General features: G+C 40.4%; 1 protein-coding gene across 1 annotated transcript; it reads left to right on the top strand.

Moving 5' to 3' along the window:
- Window positions 1-1,243: 1,243 nt before the first annotated feature.
- On the top strand, window positions 1,244-15,323 carry LOC115593824 (arf-GAP with Rho-GAP domain, ANK repeat and PH domain-containing protein 1-like). The gene is made up of 23 exons (XM_030437509.1): window positions 1,244-1,441; window positions 2,067-2,152; window positions 2,257-2,315; window positions 3,134-3,610; window positions 3,688-3,786; window positions 3,863-4,037; window positions 4,122-4,217; window positions 4,495-4,608; window positions 5,550-5,610; window positions 5,707-5,827; window positions 6,182-6,446; window positions 6,591-6,790; window positions 7,452-7,537; window positions 7,619-7,801; window positions 8,432-8,500; window positions 9,098-9,197; window positions 9,499-9,555; window positions 9,800-9,926; window positions 13,853-13,952; window positions 14,179-14,380; window positions 14,569-14,614; window positions 14,814-15,028; window positions 15,109-15,323. The coding sequence occupies exons 2-23, from the start codon at window positions 2,067-2,069 to the stop codon at window positions 15,321-15,323; spliced, it is 3,153 nt and encodes a 1,050-aa protein (XP_030293369.1). The 5' UTR covers window positions 1,244-1,441.
- The last annotated feature ends 113 nt before the right edge of the window (window positions 15,324-15,436 follow it).

The following is a 15,436-nucleotide window of genomic DNA, read 5'->3' as shown; positions in this document are numbered from 1 at the left end:
ATATGAAAAAAAAAAAAAAAAAAAAACACGGAAAAGGATCATGGCCTGTACCATTTCAGGATCATGAGGGAGGACTGAGGGCTGAAGCTAGCTGGTTAGCATGCTAACATCAGCAGATATCTAGGCATCTCAACATGCGGACGTTTTTAATGTTATGCCGAAACTGTTTTTTCTTCACACTCTGTTGATACTTTTAGTTAAATGAACATTTTTACTGATCATTTTTCAGGATCAGGACTGTATTTAGATTTACATATTAGATTTTTTTTTTATTTGATTTTTTTTATGTATGATATTTTCCTACAATGCATTGTAAATTTACAGTGACATGCAGTACAAAGCTCAAAAACTGTTGATAATTCAGTAGTAATAATAATGTAAACACAATTAAAATAATTGGCAGTGTTACCAAAAGTTTTTATAAAACAAGTTTCACTGAAAAAAACCCAAACTATATTGTTATCTAGTTGCACTGATCTTGAGGCCATTCATTCTAATATAATACCAACAGCTGACCAGCAGAGGCCACCATGTCTCACTGAATGAAATGCTTCAGAGCGCTTCATTACTACACATCATCTCCAACTCATCCAAAACTTTTTGTGCACGTTGAGCTAAAAGAATCTGCAGTTTTTCCAAGTCAAGGCAACTTTATTTACACTGTCATTTATCAGCTTTTAGTTTTTTTTTAGCAATGTGAACAACGTATGACACAATGTCTCCTAGACACACACGTCATTTTGAAAGAATCTAGCAAAGATAAAGATATTTAGTCACTTCAAATTATTTTAATATTTGAATTTCTTAAATCGTCTTTAAAATTTTCTCTGAAATGTATTCGCTTTTTTAATTTATTTATTTATACATTTATTTATTTATCAATACACTTCTAAGTCCATTGTAAGTGTAAAACAGTATGACAAACTTTGCACAAACTGTCACACGCCTCCAATAATTCGAGTAATTCAGTCTTGAACCAGTCAAAGTTCACACACACACACACACACACACACACACACACACACACACAGAGACACACACACACACACACACACACACACACACACACACACATACTGACTGTAGCACACCTACATTCCTGCAGCAGGTTGAACCGGTCATATTTCATTGTGCAAAAACTTTCGCAGCTTAAACACCTGATCAGTGTCCTGACAGCTGATTGGTTCAGGCGAACACTGGTACAGTCGAGCCCTTTAATGCACAGAGCCGTAAATCCACCTTAACACTGCAAACACACCGGAAGAGAGCAGATGTGACAATTCAGTTTTTATGAGTACACATGGATCTGAAGCAGACACAGATTTACTGGCAGCGGAACAGAAGAACTGACTGACAGGTTAACAGTCAGACAGGAGAACAGATCGACAGGTCAGCGAGTCTCTCAGGTGTTTGTCTCAGCACAGGATAAGAACACAACACGGTAAGATGACAACCATATTTGTGTTTTCTGGAAAATTATTTTTCGGTGGAAAGAAATCAGAAGCTTTCAGTTTCTTCTTCTGATGATTGAAATTAGAAACTTTGGGTTTGTCTTTCTGTTGATTGCAATCAGAAATATTGAGTTCCGCCTTCTGTTTCATGCTTTGAAAACGGAAATTATCAAGTTTTTTTTATGTTGACATAGTTTATATGATTCAAGATCAGACGTGTTGTTATGAACTTAAACATGTCATTCTTTAATCTAAGTAAGCATTCGTTGAATATTTACTCAACAGCTTAAACTCTTCAAACCTCCAAGTGAACAGATAAATGAAACTACTTGATGTCATGTGTCATGTGTTGACCCGTGACTCACACTTGTGATGTCATCGTCTGTGTCCCAGATTAACAGATAAAAAAAAACATTCATACCAAATACGTAAACTCTCCGTCTTAATCATTAGCTGCACGCAACATGTCCGACAGCTCACATCAAAACATAACACATGCTGGATCGATAGATAAACTCTCTAATCAACCAAAACTTTCCGTTAACAGGCGCTCAGTGAGATGCTGATGCTTCCTGATAGATAACTGTTCCAGTAAGTGTCTTTCTTTTCCTACAGATGAGTTCTCCTCCCTCCCTCCCTATCCCGAAGCCCCGATCTCGTTACGTGAGGGACAGACTCACCTCTGCCTCCTCTTTGGACAGGTGAGTTCACCTTTAAATCTACACAACAAAAAATCTGCACAAATTAAAAAAGAGTTGATTGTTGGATTTAAACATGAAAACAACTGAAACTTTTAATCTTTCAGGGATGTGATTGGTGAAAATCTGCAACCAGTTTTCTCTAATGGACTTCACCTGAGCACAGGTACACACACGTTAACTCCTGCATCATTCACCGTCATCAAGTTTTATATCAGTCATATTGATCGTATTAGAAGTAAAACAAAGCTTGATGATGCATCTAGAATTACATGTTGAAGACAGAAAACCTGACTGACTGTCACTCAGTATATTTATGTCAGACTCTGCTGACGTGTTGCTGCATGTTTTCGGTCTGAACAGTCGAACCGGTTTGTTCCTGCACATCTGTTGTTGATGTTTGTGGAAACAGCAGGCTGGTGATTATCTTAAACCAGTTTGTCTTCTGGCTGGTGATGATTTAATCTCAAGTGAAGACCAAATCACATGTTACTGCTGAAATGAAAGACACAGCTGGTTTTGTCTCAGTGTGGTTGTGGATCTCGAAGGACACAAAATGCAATGCAAATGATTTAAAATCAACATATTGACAGACAGGCCAACATGTTTTTGGTTTGAATCTGAAAACAGGATGTTTAATGACAAAAGAAAATTTAAGAAAAGCACTAGAACATTTGAACAAACCTTTTATTTTGATAGAATCCAGAACAGGACTCTTATTGTGAAAATCTCCCCTCAGGGATCATAAATACTGTCTTATTGTGAAAGTTTCCCCTCAGTTATCATACTAGAACTCTTATCGTGAAAGTATCTCTCAGGAATCATTCTAAGACCCTTATTTTGAAAGTCTAACAACTGATTGTACTTACAAGTTTGACGTTACAGGACGTGCACTTGGACGCTGATATGTGCTTGTTTGATTGATGGATTTTTCAGTCCATCAGCTGATGTCTGACGATGATGTCACTGTGTCCTTTTCCTCAGGTCAAGATGCTCCTCCTTTTCCTCCTTCTGGTGGGTCTGATCGCGACCCTGTCTTCCCAACTCTGGCTGGCGTCACTGATCTCATCGCCACCAACATACCATCTTTGGCTGGATTCGCCACCTCCATCGGTGGCTCCGCCCCCACTGCACCTGCCCTGACGGCCCCCTCAGCTCCCCCATCAATTGACAGCATGGCTAACAGCATTACCACTCACATACCCAGCTTAGCAGGGGCTGCTAGCACTGTGGCTAACCCAGCTACTGCTTCATTAAACTCCACCTCGACCAACACACCGGTACCTGCTAATAACACAGGTGCTGTTAGCTTAGACAGCATTGTTAGCTCATTTGCTAACATACCCGGCTTAGCAGGTCTTGTTAGCAGTGTGGCTAACCCTGCTGTTAGCCCCATGACAACCCCAGCCACCCCTTCCGCCCCACCCCCCTCACTGCAGAAGTTTGGAGATGCTCACACAGGTACATCGATCAGTCAATCAATCAGTCAATCAATCAATCAATCAAACGTTTCAATCAAGCTGCGTTTATGTATCCAGATGTCGGGGCGCTGTCACAGCTGGTGATGTCAACTTTGGACCAGAATTCTGGAGTGACATTACCTCCATTAGAGGACGCTGCTGAGCCAACAGAGGAAGGTACTGAAACCACAGCTCATTTCATTCTGTCTCCTGACCCTCCTGTCAGTCTGATTCCGATTTGTTTTGGTTCCAGGTTCAGGTCCTCACACCACCAAAGAAGAAAACCCTTATGTCACTCTGTTGGCTTCTTGGGCCAGTCAAGAGGAAATTGAGACTGACTCATCCAATGAGGAGGAAGATACAGGAGTTAGCCCTGCCCCCCCTGGTGCTGATGGACCAGTGGAAGGAGATCCTGCTAACACCAACAAGTATGGATACAGCACTAGAATGAGCACTGTTACTAATCAAATCTGTGCTGCTTCTAACACATCTTTGATATTTGTGTTTGGCAGCCTTCCATCAAGTCATCTGACCCCCAGTCGGCCAGCCCCGCCCCCTCCTCGTCCTCCTAACCAATCACAAAAGCCTCTGAAACAGAAGAAACCGAGGTAGGCATGTACAGACACAAACACACACATCTTTTTCAGTCTGCATTGTTTGTTCTTGTGAGTCTTTTCTGGTGTACAGGTGTATCTTTCGATCATCTCACAGGTTGTATTCACTGTTTAACAATGTTGTTTTGTTTGCTCGTACTGTGTCATCCTGTTTTCAGGAGTTTCTACTCCAGAATTCAAGAATACAAGTTCATTTCCCAAGAATGTGACTGATTTTTTTATACTGCACAGAGAAAGAGCTTCAGTCGCTTAAAGGTTGATTATGTTGCAGAGCGGCCACTATTCGAGTGTCCAGGAAGAAGGGGGGCAGTGGGAGTTCAACTCCACAAACTCCACAGAGCGCTGTGGTCCGATCAAGCTGGCTGGACGTCTGGAAGGGCTTCAGGTGACATTACCATCACCATCATCATTACTGTTTTTCAGATTTGCTGCTGTTGAGTCAGTCATTTATAACAAACCTCAATAAGATCCTAGTAGAACTGAAACTAAGTGTAGGGTAAAGTCAATCCACAGATCATTGGAGTTACCACAAGTAAAACGTACTGTTTGAGCATTTTATTTCAGCATATGTCCAGCTCCATATCTCACTTATGCACCACTATCAGGCCCAATAGTGACAAAGAGCTGTTTTGAAGATATTTTTAACATTATTTTAGAGTTTGTTATTCCATGACTTTTTATGCTTTTCTTTATGGCGCTGCTATGGATCTATAAGAAGGCTCTGACCTCAGAGATTACTGTACAAAAAATACAACTTTATAACTTAATTCTCTGATTTCGGGGAAACTAGGTAATGTCTTTTAGAGAAAAAATTTTCCGGGTTTTCCCGGGTAAAGCACAAAGGTGATTTATACAATTTCCTGGTAGACAGATACCAGTAGCTTTGTAAGTGCTAACTGTAGTTAGTCGTTAGCTCAGTAAGCGGACATTGCGCACTCTGACCATCTCTGTACTCTATAACAGTCATACTGGCCTTCATCTTCTCAAAAGCAGTTGTTCCGTCCTGGTCACTGGGAGCTGCAAGTCCAGGAAGAGTCAGTTTCTGCGATTTGGTGGTTTTGGGGGTGGGATGGGATGTGTTGACTGCTGTCTATTACAGAAAATACGCCACTATATGCTGAAGCAAGTGGAATTCTATTAGCTGTTTCACTGGGAATTTAAACAGTCTGTTGTAAAACATCAGGGGTCAGAGGATTGATTCCTGAGGAACACCGGATCAGGACAGAGGTTGCCAGTCAGAACAGACTTGATTCAGAGGACAGATTATGGATGATAGGCAGACAGATACATACATATACAGACATGTTTTCTCTCTTTCTCTGATAGACACAATGTTTTATGGGCGACGCTGGATGGACAGCTGATGTCTCTTTGGAAAAAACGCACAGTAAGTCAGCATCTGCCTACCTGTATGTCTATCTCAGCATACCTATCTCTGTCAGTCTTTCTATACAGTGATGGGTGTGTTTGCTTTGCTGAGCAGGACCGGTTCAGTGAGGTGCTGTTTCATGTCTCCAGTATCACCAATGTGAAGAAACAGGATAAGGGCAGATTCTCTGTTTACTTCAGGAAGAAACATTATGACTTCATGGCTCATAATGATGGTAAGAATGCTGCTGCTGTGTAATATTGCTGTCTGTTCTTGTGGCTTCTTATTGTTTCACAGAGGACGGCATTTGAGTAGGCCTTTAATGTGGCCTATGACACATCTGTGTTTACACTGCAAAAATAATGTGGTCATACATAGCCCAGACCACCTCCAAATGTGGCCTGAGTGATCACAAATATGTCCTCAATGGATCTATGGTGCATTCACACCTCTACTTAAAGCTGTCCACTTGGGATCAGAGCGCGCAGCATGCAAGAGGGAGATTATTTGCAGATTCCAGAAAACAACAGAGTCAAAACTAAGTTTCCAGTATATGATTATTCTTAATCATGTATTTTTCATCTCTCAGAGGTTCACGAAGGTTGGGTCACGTCTCTGCTGGCGTCTCGAGGGCAGCCAAGTCCCGCCCCCCCAGAAATCCATGGACAAATCACCATCAAGGACCCGCGGAGCCGTGTCTATGCTGCTATCTGGGGTCATGACCTCTGGATTTATCCCAACAAGGAGGGCTTCCAGCTGGGTATCGCCACCTTCTCTGTCCCCCTGAATGTTGCCTCGGTCAAATCTACAGGAAAACACTCGTTTTCTCTCATCACTCCATACAAGACCTTCAAGTACACACCTATCTGTCTGTCTGTCCATCTGAATACCTGCCACCTGTTACTGTCCTTACTAAAGATATATTAAGTCTTGTTCATTCTTTGTTCTTCATTCCTCTTTACTCTTCTCCCCTTGTTGGCTCTGGCCCCTGCCTGCAGCCTCTCCGTTGATTCGTCTAAGGATCTGTCCAACTGGTTGGGAAAACTGTCCTCATCTATTCAAGGTGCTCTATCCAACAGCCAGGTAGCGCTGCGTCTCTGGGAAAACCCCGACAACAAAGTGTGTGGTGACTGTGGTGCTGCCAATCCTGAGTGGGCATCAGTCAACCTGCTGCTGGTCATCTGTCAGGCCTGTGCAAGTACGAGCTAACGTGTTCACCCCATGTGTACATTTAGATATTACTAATTTATTGTCCAGTCTATGGTTTCAAAAACAAAAAAACACTTTGGTTAATGTTCGTGAAAGATGGTGGTTTCAATTAAATGTCGTAAGCTGACTTTTCTGTATCAACCCAGACTAGGATCTTTCTGTAACATTTACCAAGACCTGCAAGAGTCTAGACAAAACCATAAAACAGATTTGTATGGAGCAAGATCAGAAATAGAAAGTTACAGTTAGTTCAGAACATTACAGCCATGTTGTCTGATACAAAATAAGATAAATTACAGAACTGTTCCAGGTTTACCATTGTGAATAAAACTGCAAATTATTGGCTGAAAATGTTGATTAGCGCCTGAATACACTATAAAAGTAGTTGACATTTTATTTATTTTATTTTATTTGTATTTATATTTTATTTTTTATTGCTATGACATAGCAATAAAATGTAAAAGTGAAAAGGACTTGGGAATTTATCTTTTTAGGACTTCATAAGATAAATTTGATTTTTTTAGATGAGCAGTCATCTAAACCACCAAAGACGGATACACAACTTAACCAAATTTTGTCCCAAATATTACAAATATATTTGCGTGTCAGTGGGGAATGCTGATGCATACACTAACAGCGTCTGTTTCCAGGTCATCATCGATCTCTGGGCAGTAGCCTGTCAAAGGTACGCAGTCTGAAGCTGGACAACAAGATTTGGACCGAACCACTAATACAGGTAATGGCCGACTGAACCAGTCATAAAAGTAAGGGGGGACTGAACCATTGATACGTGACATTTTATCGCCTCCTCTCCCAGTTGTTTCTTACCTACGGTAACCAGCTGGCCAATCAGGTGTGGGCTCCCGCTGTGCCGGCGACAGAGCAGTTGCGTCCGGAGTCGTCTGATGAGGAGAGGTTGAAGTTCATCCAGGATAAATACAGCAAGGGACGCTACAGACGAGTTCACACTCTGACCTCCTCACACTCTCAGATGAATCAGGTCTGACTCAGTTACTTTTATAGACTCGTGTTTGTAAATGAAATACATTGTGTAAAGATTTTTACCAGCAACCAAAAACATATGAATCACATATTTATGTACATATTCAGCACATTTATTTCAGAATTTAGAAAAAAAATCAGTTTTCCTACGTGACCAATAGGTTATAGACAAAATGTAAATGCTGATATATAAAGTATAAATACCAGTACTAATTATGAATCATATAACATATAAAAAAACATCTGAATAACGTACCTCAAGAAATACACTTAAATACTTGCGTACAATATAAATACATCCACTTATCTATTTAAACAGAGCATTATGATAGAATTGTGTTCGACTCCACATGCTTCTGTAATCCAAATGAATAATGATACACTCAATTGAAGTTTTATTGTGAAAATATCCAATCAGTGATCATAACAGGACTCTTAATGTGACTTGTTAATTGTTTTTGTATTACTATTTTTTTCAATTGACTTCAATTAAGTTTTATAACAGCATCTAGTGGATATTAGAGGAAATACAGCTATGGCATTTTTATATTTAAACATAAGACATTACCTGTACACATGTGTCTGTTGATGATGATAATATATGTTTGTGTCTGTGTCTGTGTTTCAGAGGCTGCGTCAGGTGGTTTGTGGTGATGACGTAGAAGAAACAATGTCTCTCATCTGCTCAGGAGCAAAGGTTGGATGGTTTTCCTCTTTTGGCTTTTATGACTGTCATTTAGATCAATAATCATTAATAGCACACACACATACACACACACAAACAAACACACACGGATATATGAAGTAAATAATCAACAGAATAATTTCTGTATGCAGATGATTTTGCATGTCTAGTTATCCTGTAAATATTATATTGTGCAATATTAAGTCTAACTTGCAGTGAAACTTCACTACATGTCTGTCAGTTTAAAGTGTTGCTCTGTAACATATAAGCTACAAAGTGAAGGTATCATGAAAAAAATGTCCTCAGATAAAAGTACTGTTTTCATAAACAGTTACTTGAGTGGAAGTAAAAGTAGTCATAAAAATGTTTACTTGAGTAAGAGTACGAGAGCAATTACTAGAAATGTTACATGAGTAGTGAGCAACTTAATAAATGATGATGAAATATTTCCTGTGGTAGAGTTACAGCTCACAGCCAGTCAGGATCCAAGTAAATCTAGGAGCTTCCATTGTCATGGTGACTGCACCAGTATAAAACTGAGTTGGTGGTTAGCATCAAAAACATCAACAGATTCTTCTCCTGCAATTGAGTGATGTTACCTGTGTGCAGGTGTGTCAGTCAGACCCTGAGAGCCCCTCCGCCATCCTGCTGGCTGAGAGGGCGGGTCAGGCTCTGCAGACCGAGCTGCTCCGACTCAACGAGTACACAGGTAATGCACAGGTAACACACACATGCAAATAACACACAAAATACAAAGGTTACATACACAGAAAAACACACAGGTAACACACACACACACACAGAAATACTCAGGTAACACCTGATTGGCACACAGGTAACACACACAGGTAATGCACACAAATGGTTACATACATCTTGGCCTCTCACCTTGCTGTACTGCAGTACACTATGACATCACTGGTGGGTGTGGTCATTGACATTAACATTCTGTTTAAAAACTCACCTGGATGTGATTCTTTACTCAAGTCTGTGTTTTCTCCTTTATTCAGTGGTCCCGCCTTACCTGCCGCAATCAGCTAATAGGAGACCTGACTCCGCCCCCTCAGGTGGGATGAATCACCTGAATGAATTCATAATGAGCATGTAGAACCACAAATACAGACGAAAAAGTGTAATTGTTAGAAATGATCAACAAAAAGATGAGGTCGAAACAAAACAACTTGTTGATGTTTGAAACAAACTTTTCAAATCTGCTGCTCAAAATTTTTGTTTTAAACACTGTTGATTGCCAGAAAACAGATTGCTTTAATGTACAAACCCTCTTGTGTCTGTGTGTGTGTGTGTGTGCAGATGAGGAAGAGGAGGAACTTCATGGCAAACTGGAAGACGATCGTTTTCTCTTCTCATTGGAAAACGACTCTGCAGCGTGTGACGTCCTCGACCTGCGAGAAGTTCTGTCTGTCTTTGTCAAAGACGGGTAAATATCACTGACACATACCAACTGCTGATTCTGATACTGCCCAGGGCCATTTCTGTCTTTTTGGGGGCCCAATGCAAGATGCTGTTCGGGGGCCCTATTTTGTCAAACTACGATGGATAGATTCATAACCCTTTTAGGTGATCAACAAAGGTGCAGCAATCTATTACATTTTAAAAGGAAAACAGGTTAGAGTCTTGAAAACCTCTCTCAAATTAAAATCACACTTCTTAAGTTGACCCACCCAAGCAAGTTGAACTGATATAGAATGATAATACAAGGTAAACAATGGGGATCTTCTATAGGTCAATAACTGAAACTGATGCAGTGTGCCTCAAAAAATGTTTATTTTAAATTGTAAAACATTTATAAACTTAATCATCCTGGTCTGGTGGTGCTGAAGGCAGTCGTGCTGCTTCCTGGTCCAGGACTCCAAAATATTTCGGTATTACTACTGCGAAAACAAAACTCCTCGGGTTACCAAGCAAAATAGATCCTAAGCAAATATTCATACTATATAACTGAGTTATGTTACACTAATGCAGAAATTCATAATCTGTTTTTATTTTAAACTTCAAAATATACTCTACAGTGTCCCTTTAAATCATGCACCCAATTTCAAAGTTGTCACCTTTAAGCAGTTTTCAACACATTTTACTTCTTATAAACAAAGATAAATGAGTGATGATCACTTTGTGATACTGAAGGAACATTTTTTGTATATTTCACAGGGTATTACAAAGTGGACTACTTGTGCCTAAATGATGATATGGTCTTAACCTATATTCTGTGGGCAGAACTAACTCACGGTCATATATAGTATAGTTTACTTTAAATTTACTTTAATTTGACAAAATAATACATGAAAAACGTAACTAAACTGTAGGAATGTAGGCACAATTGTTCAAATTATATTGTCACAATAAATATTCTAATAAATGTGATAAAGACACAACTAACTCAGGAGAGTTAACAATAATCCACTCAGAGCAATAATCCACTGCCAAAATAGTCCATAATAATCCACAATAGGTCTAATATGCATTAGTGTTGTTTAAAAAGCTTCACATTAGAGATCTATAAACTGAGGACACACTAAAATAATCCTAAAGTAATGTTACGTGGCAGATATTGAAGTGCAGAGGAGGTCTATGAGGGAACAGCAGCTCCAGTGGACGAGGATCCAGCAGACATGACAGACTTCTGCCTAACAACACACCCTCCCTCCCAAATGTAATGCCAACGTGCTGGACCTGCTATAATTCACCAGAACAGGTCACTTCAGTCAGTTCCTAAAGCAAACACTTAAGCTAGCTGAAAAATTTGACATGAAAGCTCCCCCTCCATCCACATCATGAAAACAAACCTTACCTTTATCCTGTGAGCGTTTTTCTTCATCTAGTTTTTCTTTTTTTCTTTTTTCTGAACCAGATAAATAGGTTTGTTTTGATGCCATGCCCTAAATGAACGGTACTGGTGGCTCAGCACAACTCGCCTCGCCTCTGCTCGCTTAATGCAGGCGCAGTAGACACCAGATCTGACCAATCGGTAGAGAGCAGATCTGACCAATCAGCAGGCCAGGTGCCAAGTATTTTCACACCTTTTCTGTCGGGTCACTCCTCAGATATTGAGACTGAACTTACAACTTAAGGGGGCCCCCTAGTGGTGCGGGGGCCCTATGCACCTGCATAGTCCGCATATAGCAAGAGACGGCTCTGATACTGCTCATTCAACTAATACAACTCTAAATCCCCAAAAGTTGTAAAAAATTAATTGAAACAGAATGCAGTCATTCACGAAAGAACTGTTTTTATTGATTGCTGAGGTGTTCGTGAGCCCAAGTAGTAATCTCCTTTATACAATCAAGTGTTTCACAAAGGGGTGAACTTCCCACCATCCTTGCTTATCAAACAGATGTCAAAGAACAGGCAGCAACAAAGGCGGACTGTTGCATCACCTCATGTCGCCTGTGTTCCAGCCAAAAAGCTGAACTTTAACACACCGTAAAGATTACAGCTGACCAGTGTTGGGAAAGTTCACTTTCTACATGAACTAGTTCAAAGTTCAGTTCACAAACTTTAAAATGAACTAGTTCAGTTCATAGTTCATAATTCAAAATTTTGAACTAAGTTCACAGTTCCAAAACTGAACTAGTTCATAGTGTTTTCTTCAATATATTGGTGCAAGCTATTATTTTTCAAAATTATTATCAGTTTTAAACACTGAAACTGCAGCTCTCCACAATATTCTGCAAAACCAGGTTGTCCAGCTGCGGCTGGGAGATGAAGACAGCGGAGCCGCTACTGTACACCGTTAATGCAATTTGGGTGGTAGAGGATCTGTTTTGGCTTGCCGTTGCTGTGTCTTTTGATTTTTTATTCACTTGCACATACCTGAAAGGCTCGCCGGGTGCTTTAGTTCAATGTGCCGTTTCAGGTTTGTGGTACAGGATAGAGTACAATTGAAAATTAAAAATAAAATAATACATAAATAAGTAAATAAATAATTTTAAAAAAGAAGAAGAAAGGGAAAAATAAAATAATAAATAAATAGATAGTTCAGACAGTGGCTTCAGGGGAAAAACGTTTCATTATGACTCCGTAGGCATACTTTTTTTGTTATTTGTAACAAAATTTCATGCAAAGAAGCTCATTTCCAAGAGAAAATGACGGCAAATTTTGGTGGTGGTTTTGCCAAACTTTTTGGTTTGTTGAATAAACATTTATAGGATAACAAGTTCATCATGTGTTCAAGAGCATTCTCTTCTGGCGTTAACCTAGCAATAACATGTTTAAGGGTAAGGGTTTAGGAGAATGGACAGAGTTAGCAGCATAAAATAAATCAGATCCGACAACATCACTCCAAAACTTTTTAGATATATCACAATAAAAAACAGATGTGTGGCCTTCATTTGTTTTTGCCTCCATGCTTAGCACATTGATGACGCATGCGGGGGTGCGACTCTGTGGAGGCTGGTGTTTCCAGTGTTATGTCCGTTCAGGACGAATTAATCGTGTTCGTTGGTAATGCCTCACTGCATGTTTGGTATGCAGCTGTTTCTGTCTGAAATAGTTAAGTTTCGTTTGATCGAAAGTGAAACGAGTTGCGTGTACAAACCTCTCGGCCAGCGTCCTTTTTATACACAGCAGCCAGGGTGTTTTCCCTCTACATATTAAGGCTGTTCACGGTGTGTTTCAGCCGGTTTTCGCCTGGAAGGCTCGATGGAAATCTGGCACTCTTGAACGAAGTTAAACTCTGAGAACGCGCCGTTCACAAACGCCAGAATGAACGCGTTCACAATAACGTTCATCGGGCAGAATACAGTACGTTCAGTTCACATTCGCCCAAAATATGAACGAGTTCATGAACGATCGTTCATTGAACGTATTATCCTATCATTTCCACACAACACTCTCCCTAATTTAGTCACTTCTAACCACACTAAATGAGTCAAATCATGGATTCCACAGCAACAGCCTGAAGGTAATTTCCTTTTTATTTATTTTCTTGTACACTGATTTGCTTAGCTGAACAGTCAATCAGAATGATTTATCTCTCTGATGGGCAATAGAATAATAGAGAATAGCAAGTAGGGCAGCAGTTGTTGGTTGCTCCGATGATACGCTGCCCCCTAATTTTTTGGAGCTACATCTACATTCTGAAAACATCTGAAAAATGCTGTGCAGCAGAACTTAGTTTATATTTTATAGTAATCTTGGATTCATTTTGTGGAGGCCCTGGCACTCAGGTTAGGAACCACCAATCTGTTGATCACAGTTAAATCTTTTTAATTAAATGTTTGACAATGTAGCTGCAGGTATGACAATAAAAAAAAAAAGATCACAGCTGTGTGAAATTACTACTTTCATGTGAGTTTTAGTGCATTTTTTAATGGCTTATGTGTCCATGTGTTCATGTGTTTTCAGACAAGTTCATGCGTTTGAGATGGTGACATTAAACGATCAGCTAATCTGTGCTACTGACAACCAGGACGCACTGCAGAGTCACCTGGTTCACATACTGAAGGTAAACCTGAGTGTGTGTGTGTATGTGTGTGTGTGTGTGTGTGTGTGTGTGTGTGCGCTTAACAATCTCTGTTAGGACTAGTTTGAGTTTTCAGACATTAAAGAAGGAGTGAGGACATGTCTGGTGTTCACCTTCAGATGTTTAAAGGTTCAGGTCTGGTTTCTGGGTGAACACTAACGTCAACCTGACTTTAAGGTATGATTATAACCTGAGTTCATGTTTTCAGGTTATTCTCCCAGGTGGCGTGTCCTATGCAGAGGTGGGTGGAGCCTCTGCTGTCAGTAAAGTGTGTGTCGTGGAAGCGGGTGGAACCTCAAGTCATTCTGATGCCTGGTTGTTACTATGGGAGGACGGAATCAGTGTTCATCCCATCCACAGAAACACACAGCAACCTCTGAGTATTGAGCTGTGCACGCTCAGTAGCAACGGTAATTTTTAATTAACCGTGTAAAGTTCTGATTTTCTCTGATCTCCTGAGGAAGCTGAACTTTTGTTTGGAAAGAAAAAAGAAATAAAGACAAAATTAAGAACCTTGAGAATCAGTTTGATTTAAAATCTGATGCTTAAGCTTCGTATGAGGTCTCTAAACAGCACATCTTGCTATTTTCTCTCTCAGACATGGATCCATCTGAAAACATCATCACCATGGTGACTGCAGACAGGTGTGCAATACATACAATTGTTTCCCTCCTGAGAAAATAAAGATGTATCAAAATTCAAAATGAAAGATGAAAGATGTTTAATCAGCTGTACAAACAAAGATTTTTACTTTTACATTTATATTTCCTGACTTTTGATTGGCTCAATTTACCAAAGGTATGTGTGACATCACAGGCGGCTTTTTGTTGTTTTTCTCATCAGGAGTGTGTCGTTCCGTTTTGAGGAGCAGCACAGCTGTCAGTCCTGGTTCAACCACCTGCAGAGAGCTTTGACCAGTCAGAAACCACGTCCAAAGCGTCCTCCTCCACCCAAACCCGCATTAGCTCGTCAGTCTCTGTACCCGGTGATGGATGTGGGGTCGAGAGGTTCGGTACCACCGGCCATCGAACGCTGCATCTCCCACATCACAACCCACGGTCAGTTTATATTCACACAAAAACTGAACATACTGCAAAGAGTTGTATGACAGTCTGACTGTTGGTGTGCATGTCAGCAGGTCTAAAGATTGAGGGCTTGTACCGGCGCTGTGGAATCGCTCCCAAAGTCACCCGATTGGTGCAGACTCTGATGACATCACCTAGCTCTGCCCCCCTGGAGAGCGATGAGCAGGGTGTGTTGGACGTGTGCTCTGCCCTCAAACAATATGTCCGCCAGCAGGAGAGTTTGATCCCAGGCAGAGACCAACAGCAGTGGCTGCATGCCGCAGGTTAGTACAAATACATGTGGTACATGAATATGTTGTACTATTGGCTGCAGTTCAGTAAAAGTATGTGTAACACAAGTACCGCCAAACCGAAAGGGAATGGTTGTACTGTTGTTAATAC

This window comes from Sparus aurata, chromosome 13 (assembly GCF_900880675.1).
Source record: "Sparus aurata chromosome 13, fSpaAur1.1, whole genome shotgun sequence".
Taxonomy (NCBI): Eukaryota; Metazoa; Chordata; class Actinopteri; order Spariformes; family Sparidae; genus Sparus; species Sparus aurata.
This window is presented reverse-complemented; position numbering and strand designations above follow the sequence as displayed.